Genomic DNA, 14538 nt, shown 5'->3' with positions numbered 1-14538 from the left:
GAGATCAGCTATATACACACAAATCAACTTGTAGAGAGATCAGCTACAAACAAATCACCCTGTAGAGAGATCAGCTAGAAACTACACACAATGTAAGGAGTTCAGCTACAAACAAATCACCGTGTAGAGAGATCAGCTACAAACTAGACACAAAGTAAGGAGTTCAGCTACAAGCAAATTACCCTGTAGAGAGTTCATCTACAAACAAATCAACCTGTAGAGCAATCAGCTAGAAACAAATCACCCTGAAGAGAGGTCAGCTACAAAAAAAATCACCCTGTAGAGAGATCAGCTAGAAACAAATCACCCTGAAGAGAGGTCAACTACAAAAAAAATCACCCTGTAGAGAGATCAGCTACAAACAAATTGCCCTGTAGAGAGATCGGCTACAAACAAATCAACCTGCAGAGAGATCAGCTACACACAAATCAACCTGCAGAGAGATCAACTACAAACAAATCACGTTATAGAGAGATCAATTACAAACAAATCACCCTGTAGAGAGATCAGCTAGAAACTACACACAATGTAAGGAGTTCAGCTACAAATAAATCACCCTTTAGTGAGTTCAGCTACAAACAAATCAACCTGCAGTGAGATCACCTACAAAAAAGCACCTTGTACAGAGTTCAGCTACAAACAAATTACCCTGTAGAGAGATCGGCTACAAACAAATCAACCAGTAGAAAGATCAGCTACACACAAATCAACCTGTAGAGAGATCAGCTACAAATAAATCACTTTATAGACAGTTCAGCTACAAACAAATTACCTTGTAGAGAGATCGGCTGCAAATTAATCAACCTGCAGAGAGATCAGCTACACACAAATCAACTTGTAGAGAGATCAGCTACAAACAAATCACCCTGTAGAGAGATCAGCTAGAAACTAGATACAGTGCAAGGAGTTCAGCTACAAGCAAAATCACCCTTTAGTGAGTTCAGCTACAAACAAATCAACCTGCAGTGAGATCACCCACAAAAACGCACTTGTACAGAGTTCAGTTACAAACAAATCACCCTGTAGAGAGATCAGGTAGAAGAATTCACCTTGTAGAGAGTTCATTTACAAAGAAACCATCATATAGAGAGTTCAGCTACAAAGAAATTACCCCGGAGAGAGTTCAGCTAGAAGAAGTCACCTTGTAAAGAGTTTAGCTACAAAGAAACCATCATGAACAGAGTTCAGCTACAAAGAAACCACCTGTACAGAATTCAACTACAAACAAATCACCCTGTATAGAGATCAGCTAGAAGAAGTTACCTTGTAGATAGTTCAGCTACAACAATTCACCCTGTAGAAAGATCATGCTAGAAGAAGTCACCTTGTAGAGTGTTCAGTTACAAAGAAACCATCATGTAGAGAGTTCAGCTGCAAACAAATCACTCTGTAGAGAGTTCAGCTACAAAGAAACCGCCATGTAGAGAGTTCAGCCTCATACAAACCACCTAGTAGAGAATTCAACTACAACAAATCACCCTGTAGAGAAGAAGTTACCTTGTAGAGAGTTCAGCTACAAAGAAACCACCATGTAGAGAGTTTAGCTGCAAACAATTCACCTGTAGAGAGTTCAGCTAGAAAAAAATCACCCTGTAGAGAGATCAACTGGACGAAGTCACCTTGTAGAGAGTTCAGCTACAAAGAAACCATCATGTAGAGAGTTCAGCTGCAAACAAATCACCCTGCAGAGAGTTCAGCTACAAAAAAATCACCCTGTAGAGAGTTCAGCTAGACGAAGTCACCTTATAGAGAGTTCAGCTACAAAGAAACCATCACGTAGAGAGTTCGGCTATAAAGACACCACCATGTAGAGAGTTTAGCTGCAAACAAATCACCTGTTACAGAGAGTTCAGCTACAAAGAAACCATCCTGTACATAGTTCAGCTACATTTCAAGTCACCCAGTAGAGAGATCAGCTGCAAAAAAAATCCTGTGGGGAATAATGAGCATGTAATAAATATATGTATATAATTTGTATAATTACTAATAAAATCAAAAATAATTGAAGTACTAAAATTCTTCTTTAAGTTCTTTTCTTCTTCCTGTGGTAAAGAAAAAAACACATGGGTTAAAAAAGCCCCAAAGCCAGCCATAGGCCGGCTTTGCAGTATACAAATACAAAAAGAAGTGATATCTAATCAAAAACAGCCAAGCTGTAAAAAAAGGTGCGGCCCCCATAAAGGCCATGGTGAAAAAAGATGTGAAATCCAAGGTGGCGGCCAAGAAATGGCTGTGATGGTAGGTTAATGGTTACATTTTAATAACGGCAATTCAGGTGAATTTTGTGCCGCTTGGTCTTGGCACCAAATTCACCTGAATTGTTGTTATTAAAATGTAACCATTAACCTACCATCACAGCCATTTCTTGGCCGCCACCTTGGATTTCATATCTTTTTTCACCATGGCCTTTATGGGGGCCGCACCTTTTTTTACAGCTTGGCTGTTTTTGATTAGATTATCAATACAACAATAATGAAGCTAAATTAAAGGGGATTTATATTGAAACTACAGAAACTCATCTAAATCAGCTACTGTGATGTATAGTAATGCTGCAGGGAATGTGACAGCCAGCAATGACATCCTATGAACTCAGTAGCTAGTAGGGTTGGGCAATATTTCATTCAATATATCTCCAATATTAACTAATTAAGTGTCTGCAATACAATTATCGTGTGTATTTAGGCTTCTCAATATTACCTCATAGGGGCAATATTTGCAATATCGCTCTAATTGGTGTCTATTCTGGGCCTTGTATTAACCATGTCACCATCACTAACCTGGTCACCATCACTAACCATGTCACCATCACTAACCCTGTCACCATCACTAACCCTGTCACCATCACTAACCATGTCACCATCACTAACCGTGTCACCATCACTAACCGTGTCACCATCACTAACCCTGTCACCATCACTAACCGTGTCACCATCACTAACCATGTCACCATCACTAACCGTGTCACCATCACTAACCCTGTCACCATCACTAACCCTGTCACCATCACTAACCATGTCACCATCACTAACCCTGTCACCATCACTAACCGTGTCACCATCACTAACCGTGTCACCATCACTAACCGTGTCACCATCACTAACCGTGTCACCATCACTAACCGTGTCACCATCACTAACCGTGTCACCATCACTAACCGTGTCACCATCACTAACCGTGTCACCATCACTAACCCTATCACCATCACTAACCCTGTCACCATCACTAACCGTGTCACCATCACTAACCTTGTCACCATCACTAACCGTGTCACCATCACTAACCGTGTCACCATCACTAACCGTGTCACCATCACTAACCCTGTCACCATCACTAACCGTGTCACCATCACTAACCCTGTCACCATCACTAACCCTGTCACCATCACTAACCGTGTCACCATCACTAACCGTTCACCATCACTAACCGTGTCACCATCACTAACCTTGTCACCATCACTAACCGTGTCACCATCACTAACTTGGTCACCATCACTAGCCGTGTCACCATCACTAACCGTGTCACCATCACTAACCATGTCACCATCACTAACCGTGTCAATTAGTTAACATTTCTTAGCAATGATTTTGTGTTAGTAAACTAATTCTCAGTGAAAACAAGCACTTATATTGTTTCAATTTTCATATGCAATATTGCAATAATTGCACGTCTCAAATTTAAATATTTCCCAACTGTAGTAGCTGGCCAGAGGAGGTAGGACATGATGTCACAATAATTACGTGATGTATGCGTACTGTATATTTTGCCATATGCTTTGGTTCTAATAAACCATGACGTTTAGTGTTTATTTTATTGTAATACAGTAATGAAGAAATCGTTTCAAATACTAAGCCCCGCTAAGCCTCAGTGACGTTATAGTGAACTTTGCAAACGAGCATTATTTAGAATAAATTCTGATCTTAGTTTCAGGTACCTGTGTCACCATCTTAGCTGTTAGTAGTAAATACAACCAACTTCAACATCCACAATAATGCAAGTAGCTGCTACATTAAGTTGTTCATCATATAATTATCATAGGAATGCAATTAAATAACACAATATAATACATGTAATGGTATCATGTCCCTACCCCCCTGGTAACTAGCTACTGTAGTCTCACAAGGCATCTGACTTCTATTTCAGCATGGGGGCTTATCAATTAGAGATTTTTCAGCAAGAGCACTTATAATTATGCTCCTGCACTGAAATAACCACAGGTCTGACCTATCTCGCTTCCCGACTAATGGATATCATCGACTTGTAAGTTGATTGCTAGCCTAACTATTGCTGATCAGTAAGGAGTATGTGTTGTGTAGTGACAATAAACAATATACCACTTTAGCATCAACATTCAATAGTGCCACCTGGAGTTTAATTCGCATATTGCTTGGGCAATATTATGGGAATGTGATTTGCTCATGGCTTTGATGCCCAACAAGTTCAAAGGTACGATGATACCCTTTGACTTGTCATATTGAGCAACACAGAGCATTTCGTTATGGAATTTGGTATTAATATTAATCTCTTAGCTAGGTTGAGTGTGGCGTAGTCACCAGCAGACTTGGGGTCAAATACCTGAGTATTTGCATTTAATTGCAATTAAATACAAATTGTGAGTAATTGTATTGGTAATTGTATTTGTAGTTTAGAAACTGGATGTATTTGTAATTAAATACTTTCCTAATGTATTTAAATACTTTCCTAATGTATTTAAATACTTTCCTAATGTATTTAAATACTTTCCTAATACTTACAAGTACTTCAAATATTTTTACCAAAACAAGATCATAAAATAAGCCTTTTCCATAATGACGTCACATCGGTTTTCTATTAGGGGTACTCTTATATTTTGAAGTATTGCGTCCTATGATAAGTTTTTCATGAACCATTTAGTTGTTAATAAAGGATGATATTGAAGCCAAGTTACCAGGTATGGTTACAACGTGTATAAAGGAATGTTATTTCTACTCAACCTTCAAAACCAGCTGAAATTTTCAAAACCCACGTAAATGATTTAATTCCGCTGCATTATACCCATACCTGTTAGTTTTAGCTCGATATCTTCTTCCTGAATTACACAAACGATCAATCTTCATTAATTTTGTCACCCAATATCACCTGTACTTGAAAACATTAGAGTCCCCCAAATAGAGGTCACCATTTTTTGTTCTGACATCATTATGGAGAAGGCTTATTCTTTGATCACAAGTGATGATCAGGAGTCAGAGCCCCCAACCAAGAAAATGACATTGTCAATGCTTTGATATAGAGACAGTATCTTCTAATACTATCATTGCTCACAATGACATCACTTCAATGGTTGAAGAATATTTACTTACCGCAAGAGGATCCACTTAAGTTTTAAATGTTCCCTGTTGGCTAAACTAGCAACCCAATTTTTGTGTGTGCAGGCTTTGTATGCACCCATGTTTCAGTATAGCACAGATAATATGGTAATCTGAGAGATGCAGGCTAATGGATATAAGATTGGATGCAATCAATAGCGTACAATACAATACATTTATATTTGGAAAATTTTCTAGTATTTGTATTTGTAATTAAATACTATGCACTGTATTTGACCCCAAGTATGGTCACCAGTTGATTGCTATGGTGAATGATCACTAAATAATTGTTTGAGGTGATGCGTGAATGGGTACTATTGAGTAGACCACGGAACAAGATCACTATTGAAAATAGGTTAGTAACTTGTAGTCCTAAATACTTTACTCTTACTTGCTGCTCAATAGTGAAGTTAGTAGTGTTATTGAGTAAAAATACAAACTCAAACCCACAATTGTAAGTTCTAACATTATGTATTGCACATAATGAGTAACGCATGGAAAATGTTCTAAGGGCTGTAGCCCACATCATGATTGATCATCAGGTACCAGTGTATAAGACTAATGGGGTGAGTGCTCTGTAGTTCTTAGTGAGTGAGTGATATATATATCACGGCTAGATGATATTTACACCTGCAGCCGTCACACTTTGGGTGTGTATATCAGCAAAATCCTTCACAGCTGGTATTATATATATAGCACAGACAGTTTTCACATATTCCAGTGATTGTATTCAGTGTATAGTAAGTTCCCTTAAATAATGAGATGTGTCAGTCCTGCAGTTTAGTCCACTGAGTATAGTGACAAACAAGTTAAAGTATGCTGGTCTGGTGGTCCCAACTTTATAAAGAGGCAAAACTGTTTATTGCAGCACAAAATGGACCAAATATTAGTGTCCATTCTGTTATTACTGTGGCACTCTTAATAATGCCCCCTCTCTCTCAGGGTGTCAGGGACTCACAGTACTGTTAACAAACTAATAGCAGAGATCAACAGGGGAAATTATCATCATGACTTTGGCTCAGAACAATGGGGAGATGTACACAACTTTACTTCATTGCTGAAAGCATTCTTTAATGATCTGCCAGACCCAATAATCCCGTCAAACATGTACAGCCAGTTTGTGGCAGCTGCTAAAGAACACGACTTTAACAGGCTTTATACCATGAAGGGTTTGGTGAGTAACATCAGCCTGGAAACATGTGTATGAGAGAACTAGATCATGTGTATGAGAGAACTATATCATGTGTATGAGAGAACTAGATCATGTGTAGGAGAGAACTATAGAGGACTTGCACACGTAAAACAACGGTTGCTAGGTAGACATGTTTCGGGACAACTTTATATGGCGCATATTGGGTCAGAACGAAGGTAACAAGATTTATTCACAAAGCGGTGGGTATAATGGCACTGGGAAGCGGGGCTGGTTTCGAAATAGAAGATCTTATCATTGGCTTCGTGAAATAGGTGGCTAATTAAATTTCGATACATTACTCACCAATTCTAACTTCGTCGCCTTTTTTAACGAGCTGGCTGGTATTTACAACACAACTCAACACTGATTCACTTCATTACAGCCTGTACCAAATACTGAGAAAGCGCTTTTCAGCCAAAACACTGTCCCGAAACATGGCCGACAGCTACGGTTGCTTAGCAATTACGATGATTTACGTCACGCTGCAAGTCCTTTATATCATGAATAATTGCAGTTAGTATAATAAACTTTATCACTCATCACATAATGAGGTTGATGAAAGTACAACTTGTGCAAATGTTTTCATATTAGTAGCTGCTGTGTAGCCATGTACTTTTCTGTTGTACAGATATATCGATTACCCCCTTGCAATAAAAACACTTTGAAGTTCCTGTTAGCTCACTTGCGGACGGTACACCAACATGTTGGTGTTAATAAGGTGGGTGTGGCTGACTGGGGGTGTGGCTGATGTTATTATTTTAACCAATTAGATGACAATGAAGAATTTATGCATTGTGTTTGGTCCGACTCTGATGAGGTGTCCAGTTCACGAGGTGGGACCATCTTATGTCATCATGGAGCTACTGTTGAAGAATGTAAGAACACATATCATCCTTGCCTGCATAGATAACTTTCTGTGATTTTTTCTGTGTTACCATATAATGGGTAATTTTTGAATGGCTTTATTTACGAAAATTTCGAAAACTGCCAACTGTTTTTGAAAATAAAACTTTTGAAAATAGCTAGCTAGTTACAAAATTAAAGCTGAGTAGTATGTGACTAATACGAGTAGCTACCATGCTTGAGAAAAAGCAGTCTGGCCACGCAAGGCTACCAGTACCACCACTTTGGATGGATACGCGGGTATACACTGCAATCAGTACAATCGATTGCAGAATTGTTGAAATTTTTCTTCCCTTGCCGTAAACATTCCATGGGCTGGAAAACTATTTGTAGTGACGCTGGATCAGCCGGACTGAGGAAAAAGAATAGTGTGGTTCAACTGCTGCTGAATCCGTGGCAAGGCCAATAAATTTACTCACAAGGAGCTTTATGGAAACATTCACGGTACGGCATACTTTTTTCAAGAATTCTGCAATCAACAGTAGCCCTTTTTATGTTTCTCTGCCCACAGTATGTTTCTAGCTAGTAGGCGCAGCAGATTATGGCTGTGGCGGCGAGTGGACGAGATCATTAATTTCGACATGAAAAGCTTCTCTCCATGGGTCCAGATCATCTCACCTACACATGATGTGCCCAAATCCATCGCACAGAAAGCATCGTGAAGGGAGAGCTCCACTTACAGACTTAGTAGCAATAGCAAACAACACCGGCTTGGAGTGACGTGGTGTGGTCCATCTCAATTTAGGAAGGCGGTGCGCCACACATTGTGACATTTTCGAAAATATTTATTCAAAATGTTTGCAAGTTGATATTTTTCAAAAATTTAGCCATTCGAAAAATACCCATTATACGATATTTGGTTTAACTTTCTTAGCTAGTCACTAACCTTTAATGACTTCATTCAGCCAACCTAGGACATGCACGTTAAGTGTGAGGGATGTCACAGGATGTGCCTGGGGATAAAGAAATATTGAATTTTGAATTTTAGTAACTGCTGTGAACTAACTGTAGAACCTAAACTATTTCTTGACTGCTCTATTAGAATATCTCAATTTTATGAAATGTGTCCTCCCACAATTGGGTAACAGTGTGTATGCTGTTTGTAGATGGACTCATTTTTTGAAGATGTCCACTTGACAAGGGAGCCAATAGAATCAGGTGAGACAATGTTGGGATCACAAGCTGTTAATATGTTAGTGTTCCCATAGCAACCAGTGATCGACTATTACCTAAACAGTTAAATGCTGATAAACAGTTAAACGTGGACCGTAGTTTGCAGCGAGTGCTGTCTCCAAGATCACAAACTGATGTTAGGGTTGTTACTACGGATACCAACTCTTCAGTGGGCAGTATTTGGAAGAAACACAAAACTAGCAGAAGTGATGACACCAGTGGCCTAGCAACACAGAACTCCATAACAACACTGAGCTCCATAGCAACACAGGGTTCCCAGGCAACACAAGAGTCGGACAGCAGTGTTGAAGGGCGTGTTGTAAACATTGATGAAGCCATAGCAATAAGACATTCAATTCTCACTGATGATCGTGGTAGCCAATCGGATTATTTGGCTGATATTCCAGTGAATCGTAATAGTAAACAGGATCGTCATGGCAACAGTCATCGTAATCACAGACTAATGGGGGACACAGTCCTACTAGACCATGCCCTCGGTGTTGCTATTGACAGTAGCAGCAGTAATTCTGTAGGAACAAACAGCTCAGATGAACACGTCTTCAGAAACTATTTTGATAACAGTTGGGACCAACTAAGACAACAGAAAATGTTGGACCAAGTGGACAGTGAACCCAGAGCTCACAGTGTGAATTCATCTTATAGTACTCACTTGGAGTCCGACCTTTAATGTGTATTTCACCTTGCTTGTAAATACTACTACTCATAATTATTATGAAATACTCAATACCACAATACATTATTAAGGGTTCCAGCATGGCTATCTTGTTGTGGCTGTTGTTAGTGTTGGCGGGGCCGTGTGGCTTGCTGGCCGGACATGTGATAGAGTTAACGGATGACAACTTCGACACTGTCGTCATGAGAAGCGATTTTATCGTTGTGGAGTTCTACACGAAATGGTAAATATTGTAGGCGTGGCTTACGATTAACCATGTTACTCGCTGCAGGTGTAGCCACTGCGCTAGTTTAAAGCCACTTTATGAAGCAGTAGCTGAACAGCTAGTCCCTAAGGGTATTAAATTGGCGCGAATTGACGTGGAGGCAGAGCCAGAAGTGCAGGAGAAATACGCCATTAGCCAATTCCCGTTTGTGGCTATATTCAGAAATGGACAATTGTTCCCTTACGAGGGACCGGCGGAGAAGGCGGGTGTGTCAGGTAATTTCTTAACAGTTAGCTCATCTGGACACTAGAGCTATATGAACTAGTGTTCTCGTAGGTTTGGTTGACTATTTCACAAAGGAGTACAAGAAGCCAATTGAAGTGAAGAACCCAGTAATGGAGTTAACAAAACACAACTTCAACTCGATCACCACAGAGTCGTCGTTGGTGTTAGTGGAGTTTTTTGCTCCATGGTGAGATGTCATATATAGAGCTCATGTGATCTTGTTGGTAGGTGTGGTCACTGTAAGAAGTTAGAGCCAATCTACTCATCGGTTGCCTGGCAACTGAGGACATTAGCTCCAGACATTATAATGGCACGTGTTGATGTTACCGTGGAAACAGATCTGGCAGATGAACATGGGATTACAGCCTACCCCACACTGAAGATGTATAGAAAGGGTAAGGAGTACGATTATCAAGGACCACGGTCTGATACAGGTGAGTGTGGTATTGCACTGTAATATGATTGGTTAGTTTTGTTGTTAGGTATGTTACAATACATGGTAGCTCAGAGTGGGCCAAGCTCACAAGAACTAGCCAATCAAAATGAATACATGTCATTTGTACGACCAGCCAAAGAGCCACATGCAGTTTTATTTCTCTCCAAGAAGCACCCTGACTTACTAGAAAGGTACATTGAGGCTGGAGACTTGACAAGGGAATCCCTCAAATTATCTCATTGTTATGATCTGTCTTATCACAAGTCAGCACAGCCTAACAGCATCATAGTATTCCATTCTGACTACTTGGTGACTCCTTATGAACAAGGCTTTACTATTGTAACTGACCTGTTTGGTTATGACAGCAAGGAGTTAGCTGATGAATTGTTGAAGGCTTCTCGACCTCTGGTAGGGGAACTGTCTGTGGAGAATTCTCGTAAAGTTTACCAGCTACGACCAATGCTTGTTGCATTTTACCAGATTGACTGGGGGGAGGGGCTTGCAAGTAAGTGCAGCTGGTTGCATGTTTTGGTGATTTTTTTCATCCATATATAGCAACACGTTACTGGCATCACATGATTGCTAAAGTTGCTAGTGAGTTTCAAGAGGGATCGCTTCATTTTGTTGTTGCAGATGAAGAGATATTCCGTAATGACTTGGTGGAGTTTGGCTTTCAGGATTGGGGAGAGGATGTCGCTGTGGGGATATACGCTGGTGGCCCACACAAGTATCGGATGGTGGAAGAAGTTACCATAGAAACACTACAAGAGTTTGTACAAGACTTCATTGACAACAACCTACCAGTATACATTAAAAGTGAAGCTGAGTCTCGTAGCAACGTCAATTCTAAGGGTGTCCTCATCAAGACTCTTGTTGGTAAAAACTTCGAGCATGTGGTGTTCAACCCCAAGAAGAGTGTTTTAGTAAAGCTGTGTTATCCTCAGGCTCCAGAGTGTGAGAAGACACAAGCTCCATATGAAGCAGTCGCCAAGAAATACAAGAAGAAACTTATGTTTACTGAACTGGATGTGTCACGGAATGATCCTCCATTGTCAATTAATATCACTTCTTTCCCTACCATTTACTTGTCCCCAGCTGGAAGTCGTGATGCTATTAAGATGGAAGAGAATTTCTCTACTGAAGAAGACCTCACTAAGTTCATAGATTCTTTGTTACCTAAGAAACACAAAGATGAGCTTTGAGTTACTGTGTAGGATTTTAATTTTCATTAGGTTTGTATAAAATTTACAATAAATAAAATATTATTACACAAAAATTATTTTATTGAATTATGCGTTCTACTCCGACTTTCAATGTTAGCAGAAATTGTCTTTGATAATGCTCCAAGTTGGTCTTCTAGTTCCAGCAGATATCTTGCTAGTTCAACTCGATCAGCAAGGTTCTCAGCCTGAGAACTGAGGCATTGTTCTAGTTGTACAGGTGGCAGTGATTTATTACAGATCTTAGGGTGCCATCGATGAGTTAGTCCCACATCAGGCACCCTTAATACTTCTCTGCTGGACTTGAGCACTTTAAGGAACAAATCAACATCTTCTCCTCCCCAACCTTCTATCTGTAAATTAAACCCACCAGATGCTACGTAGTCTGACTTGTACAGGCACACCATTCCAAATGAGTAGGTTGCCCAGTGGCCATTCTCTCTAGCAACTCTAATATATTCAGGCTTCTTAGAGTATCGATAGACATAATCCAAGTTGTACAGCTTAAAGAACTCCGGATAATATACTCTTGAGCCCTGTATAGCGTTCTTACGACACCTTGTAAAGAAGTCACTTCTAATTGTCAAGTCAACATCACAAATAAACACAAGATCTGAATCCTTCAAATAGTCCATTCCTTTATGGATAGCTCTAGCTCTTGTGAAGTTATTGTCCCCTTTGAGCACAACAATACGAGCGTTTGGCCACTTGTCAGTATATTTGTTTACTTCAGCTTGTACACTTTTAATGTCTTCTTCACTACCATAAACTGATAGCAGTAGTCGAGCATTCTCCTTACGCTGAAGGACTGTGCGTTCATATTGTACTAAAAATTCTCCCAGCCTGTCGCTGACATGGAATAATGGAACAATGAAGTTGATTGTAGCATAGGAGTTGCTCTTCTCAGGTAACACTAGAAAAGTGGCTGCCATTGGTCGCACCATGGTGAGACGTTCATGCACAGCCTTATAAGGATCAGTAGAAGTGTCAGTAAACAATAAGTCTAATATGTAGTTACGACCCTGAGGGCCATCATGACGTACAAATCCATTTACAATCTTGTCAAATTTTAACTTTGAATTCTTTCTCTTATCTAAAATTACTTTAGTAGCAAATGCTGTCACTTCTGACAATTCTTGTTGGAATTCTCCGCCTACTTGCACCCTTGGACTGCTGGGGTCCTCTTGATGCACAAATCTGTAGTCAAAATGTTTCCACACCGGAAGATCAAACTTGCCACTTGGCTTGTATAGCATCGGCAGGTGATTGCTGCTCACCGCCCCCTCACATAATGAGGCTGGTGCCATTGGACGACATGAGTGAGAGTGCACTTGGCAAGAAGCATTGGAAATTAGCATCCCAGGAGGGCTTAGCTTGGGGATCACCTTTATACAAGCATCTTTTACCTCTTTCTCAGCTTGAAGAAGTTTCTCCTTAGCTTCCATTAATTGGATGGTCTTATAATAATGATGGATGCTCCTCATGTTGTCAGGGTTCTTTATGGGATGAACAGTAATAGCATGAGATAGTGGCTTACTGCTCCACAATGCATTGGGATCAAGAGCAACTCCCTTGTAGTCAAATTGTAGGTAATCTCTGAGCTGGGGAAATATTAGTGTTAATTAATGACATCATCAAATTCAAAGAGTGATATGACATCAACAATGTTAACAAGTCACATCAAAGGGTGAAAACAAGATACATCAAAGGTGTTAACAATATTCACAGCTGTGGTTACTAATGGGCATGGTGGTTGCTAAGGATGTTACACAGGCTGTCAGGATAGTTAAGCACTAAAGTGACCACAAAATTGGGGAAGTGTTACTAAAGCATGTATGCAAGACATTCATAGAATGATCACACACACACACACACACACACACACACACACACACACACACACACACACACACACACACACACACACACACACACACACACACACACACACACACACACACACATATGCTGTATACTTTGATGTCATATGAAGTCACATACCTCTTGGGATACAGAGCATTGTATATCCACTACTCTACTGACACATCTTCCTAGCTCAACGTCCTCATTGTACCATGGTGACTCAGACTGCTTGTTGTGGAGCACAATTGCATCGAGGCACATTACAAGTTGAGGAGCTAGTACCCTCAGAGCAGCCTGACTGAATACCACTCCAGGACCTCCCATACAATATTTTTCATGTGGTAACAGTTGGAGACGCTTGAGATCTTCTGGTTTACCCATGCCAGCCCGACCGAGGTAGATCTTCTGCTGAGGGTCCAGTTTTGCCAGTAACTCTTCAAACACTGCCGATCGTATATAGATGTCATCATCAGCTCTCATGAACCAATCATAATCATCTATGAAGTGATCATGCATGTACTTCACCATCAAGAAGACTTTGCGTTGAGGAGGGTAGGTTTGGTCTGACACACCCTCCAGCTTTATAATTGGGAGTTCCGCCTGCAAGTCAGCTGGCACTCTACAGTCAGAGGCCACGAAGAATACTAATTTTGTCATCTCTTTTCCCCATGTCTCATACAACGTCTTTGCCCGCGTTGCAAGATATTTCTCTGCAGTTACCACACCAACTAATAGTCCCTTACGTGTTCGGTACTCTTCTTGAATATAACGAACCTTCCCTAACTGTGGCGGCTCTACACCAGGAGATACCGGGTTGAGGAGCGCGTGTATAGAAGCATTGAATGTGCCAATTGTCTCGTTTTCTGCATAGTACAACAATTTACAACTGGTCATTATAATTAATGTACTAACCATCGCTCCGTCTTCTTCTCTTGTAAGAACTGGTGCTCGCTGAAGATGAGGTAGCGGATTTGACTGTTTCCAGTTGCAGGCGGAGAGTAGCGCAGCTAGAGTCACTAGCTACCAGTCCTAACTGTCTGACTCGAAAGTGATTATTACTTGTTAGTGACGAGAACTTGTCAAATCCTACTAGATTCCTACTGGCTGCACTCCCGCACTGAACACAACTGATAGTCAGTGAGTGTATTACACTAGTAACTACACAACCAAGAATGGCTCCTAGTAACAGTGCAGGCACTGGCGACTTCAGCTCTCCTAACTGCAT

At 40.4% G+C, this 14538-nt stretch overlaps 3 protein-coding genes across 3 annotated transcripts in view; 2 read left to right on the top strand and 1 right to left on the bottom strand.

Annotated features, from left to right (window-relative positions):
* Nucleotides 1–9363, top strand: part of LOC136248645 (rho GTPase-activating protein 21-like) — a 25311-nt gene extending 15948 nt beyond the window's left edge. Inside the window, exons 18-22 of the mRNA XM_066040410.1 lie at nt 6285–6516; nt 7163–7252; nt 7305–7409; nt 8544–8595; nt 8646–9363. Coding sequence (XP_065896482.1) covers nt 6285–6516; nt 7163–7252; nt 7305–7409; nt 8544–8595; nt 8646–9298 — 1132 coding nt within the window. The 3' untranslated portion in view covers nt 9299–9363. The remainder of the gene's footprint in view (nt 1–6284; nt 6517–7162; nt 7253–7304; nt 7410–8543; nt 8596–8645) is intronic.
* On the top strand, nt 9341–11506 carry LOC136248665 (protein disulfide-isomerase A4-like). The gene is made up of 6 exons (XM_066040441.1): nt 9341–9527; nt 9576–9784; nt 9846–9981; nt 10023–10228; nt 10277–10735; nt 10786–11506. Exons 1-6 carry the CDS (start codon nt 9343–9345, stop codon nt 11430–11432), a joined length of 1842 nt encoding a protein of 613 aa, XP_065896513.1. The 5' UTR covers nt 9341–9342; the 3' UTR covers nt 11433–11506.
* Nucleotides 11442–14538, bottom strand: LOC136248653 (chondroitin sulfate synthase 1-like). Its single transcript, XM_066040421.1, has 3 exons — nt 14226–14538; nt 13452–14176; nt 11442–13051 (listed from the first exon to the last, which is right to left on the bottom strand). Exons 1-3 carry the CDS (start codon nt 14536–14538, stop codon nt 11507–11509), a joined length of 2583 nt encoding a protein of 860 aa, XP_065896493.1. The 3' UTR covers nt 11442–11506.

The sequence above is a fragment of the Dysidea avara genome, chromosome 3 (assembly GCF_963678975.1).
Source record: "Dysidea avara chromosome 3, odDysAvar1.4, whole genome shotgun sequence".
In the NCBI taxonomy this organism is placed as follows: domain Eukaryota; kingdom Metazoa; phylum Porifera; class Demospongiae; order Dictyoceratida; family Dysideidae; genus Dysidea; species Dysidea avara.
The sequence above is the reverse complement of the archived record's forward strand: the minus strand, read 5'-3'. Positions and strand labels throughout refer to the sequence as shown.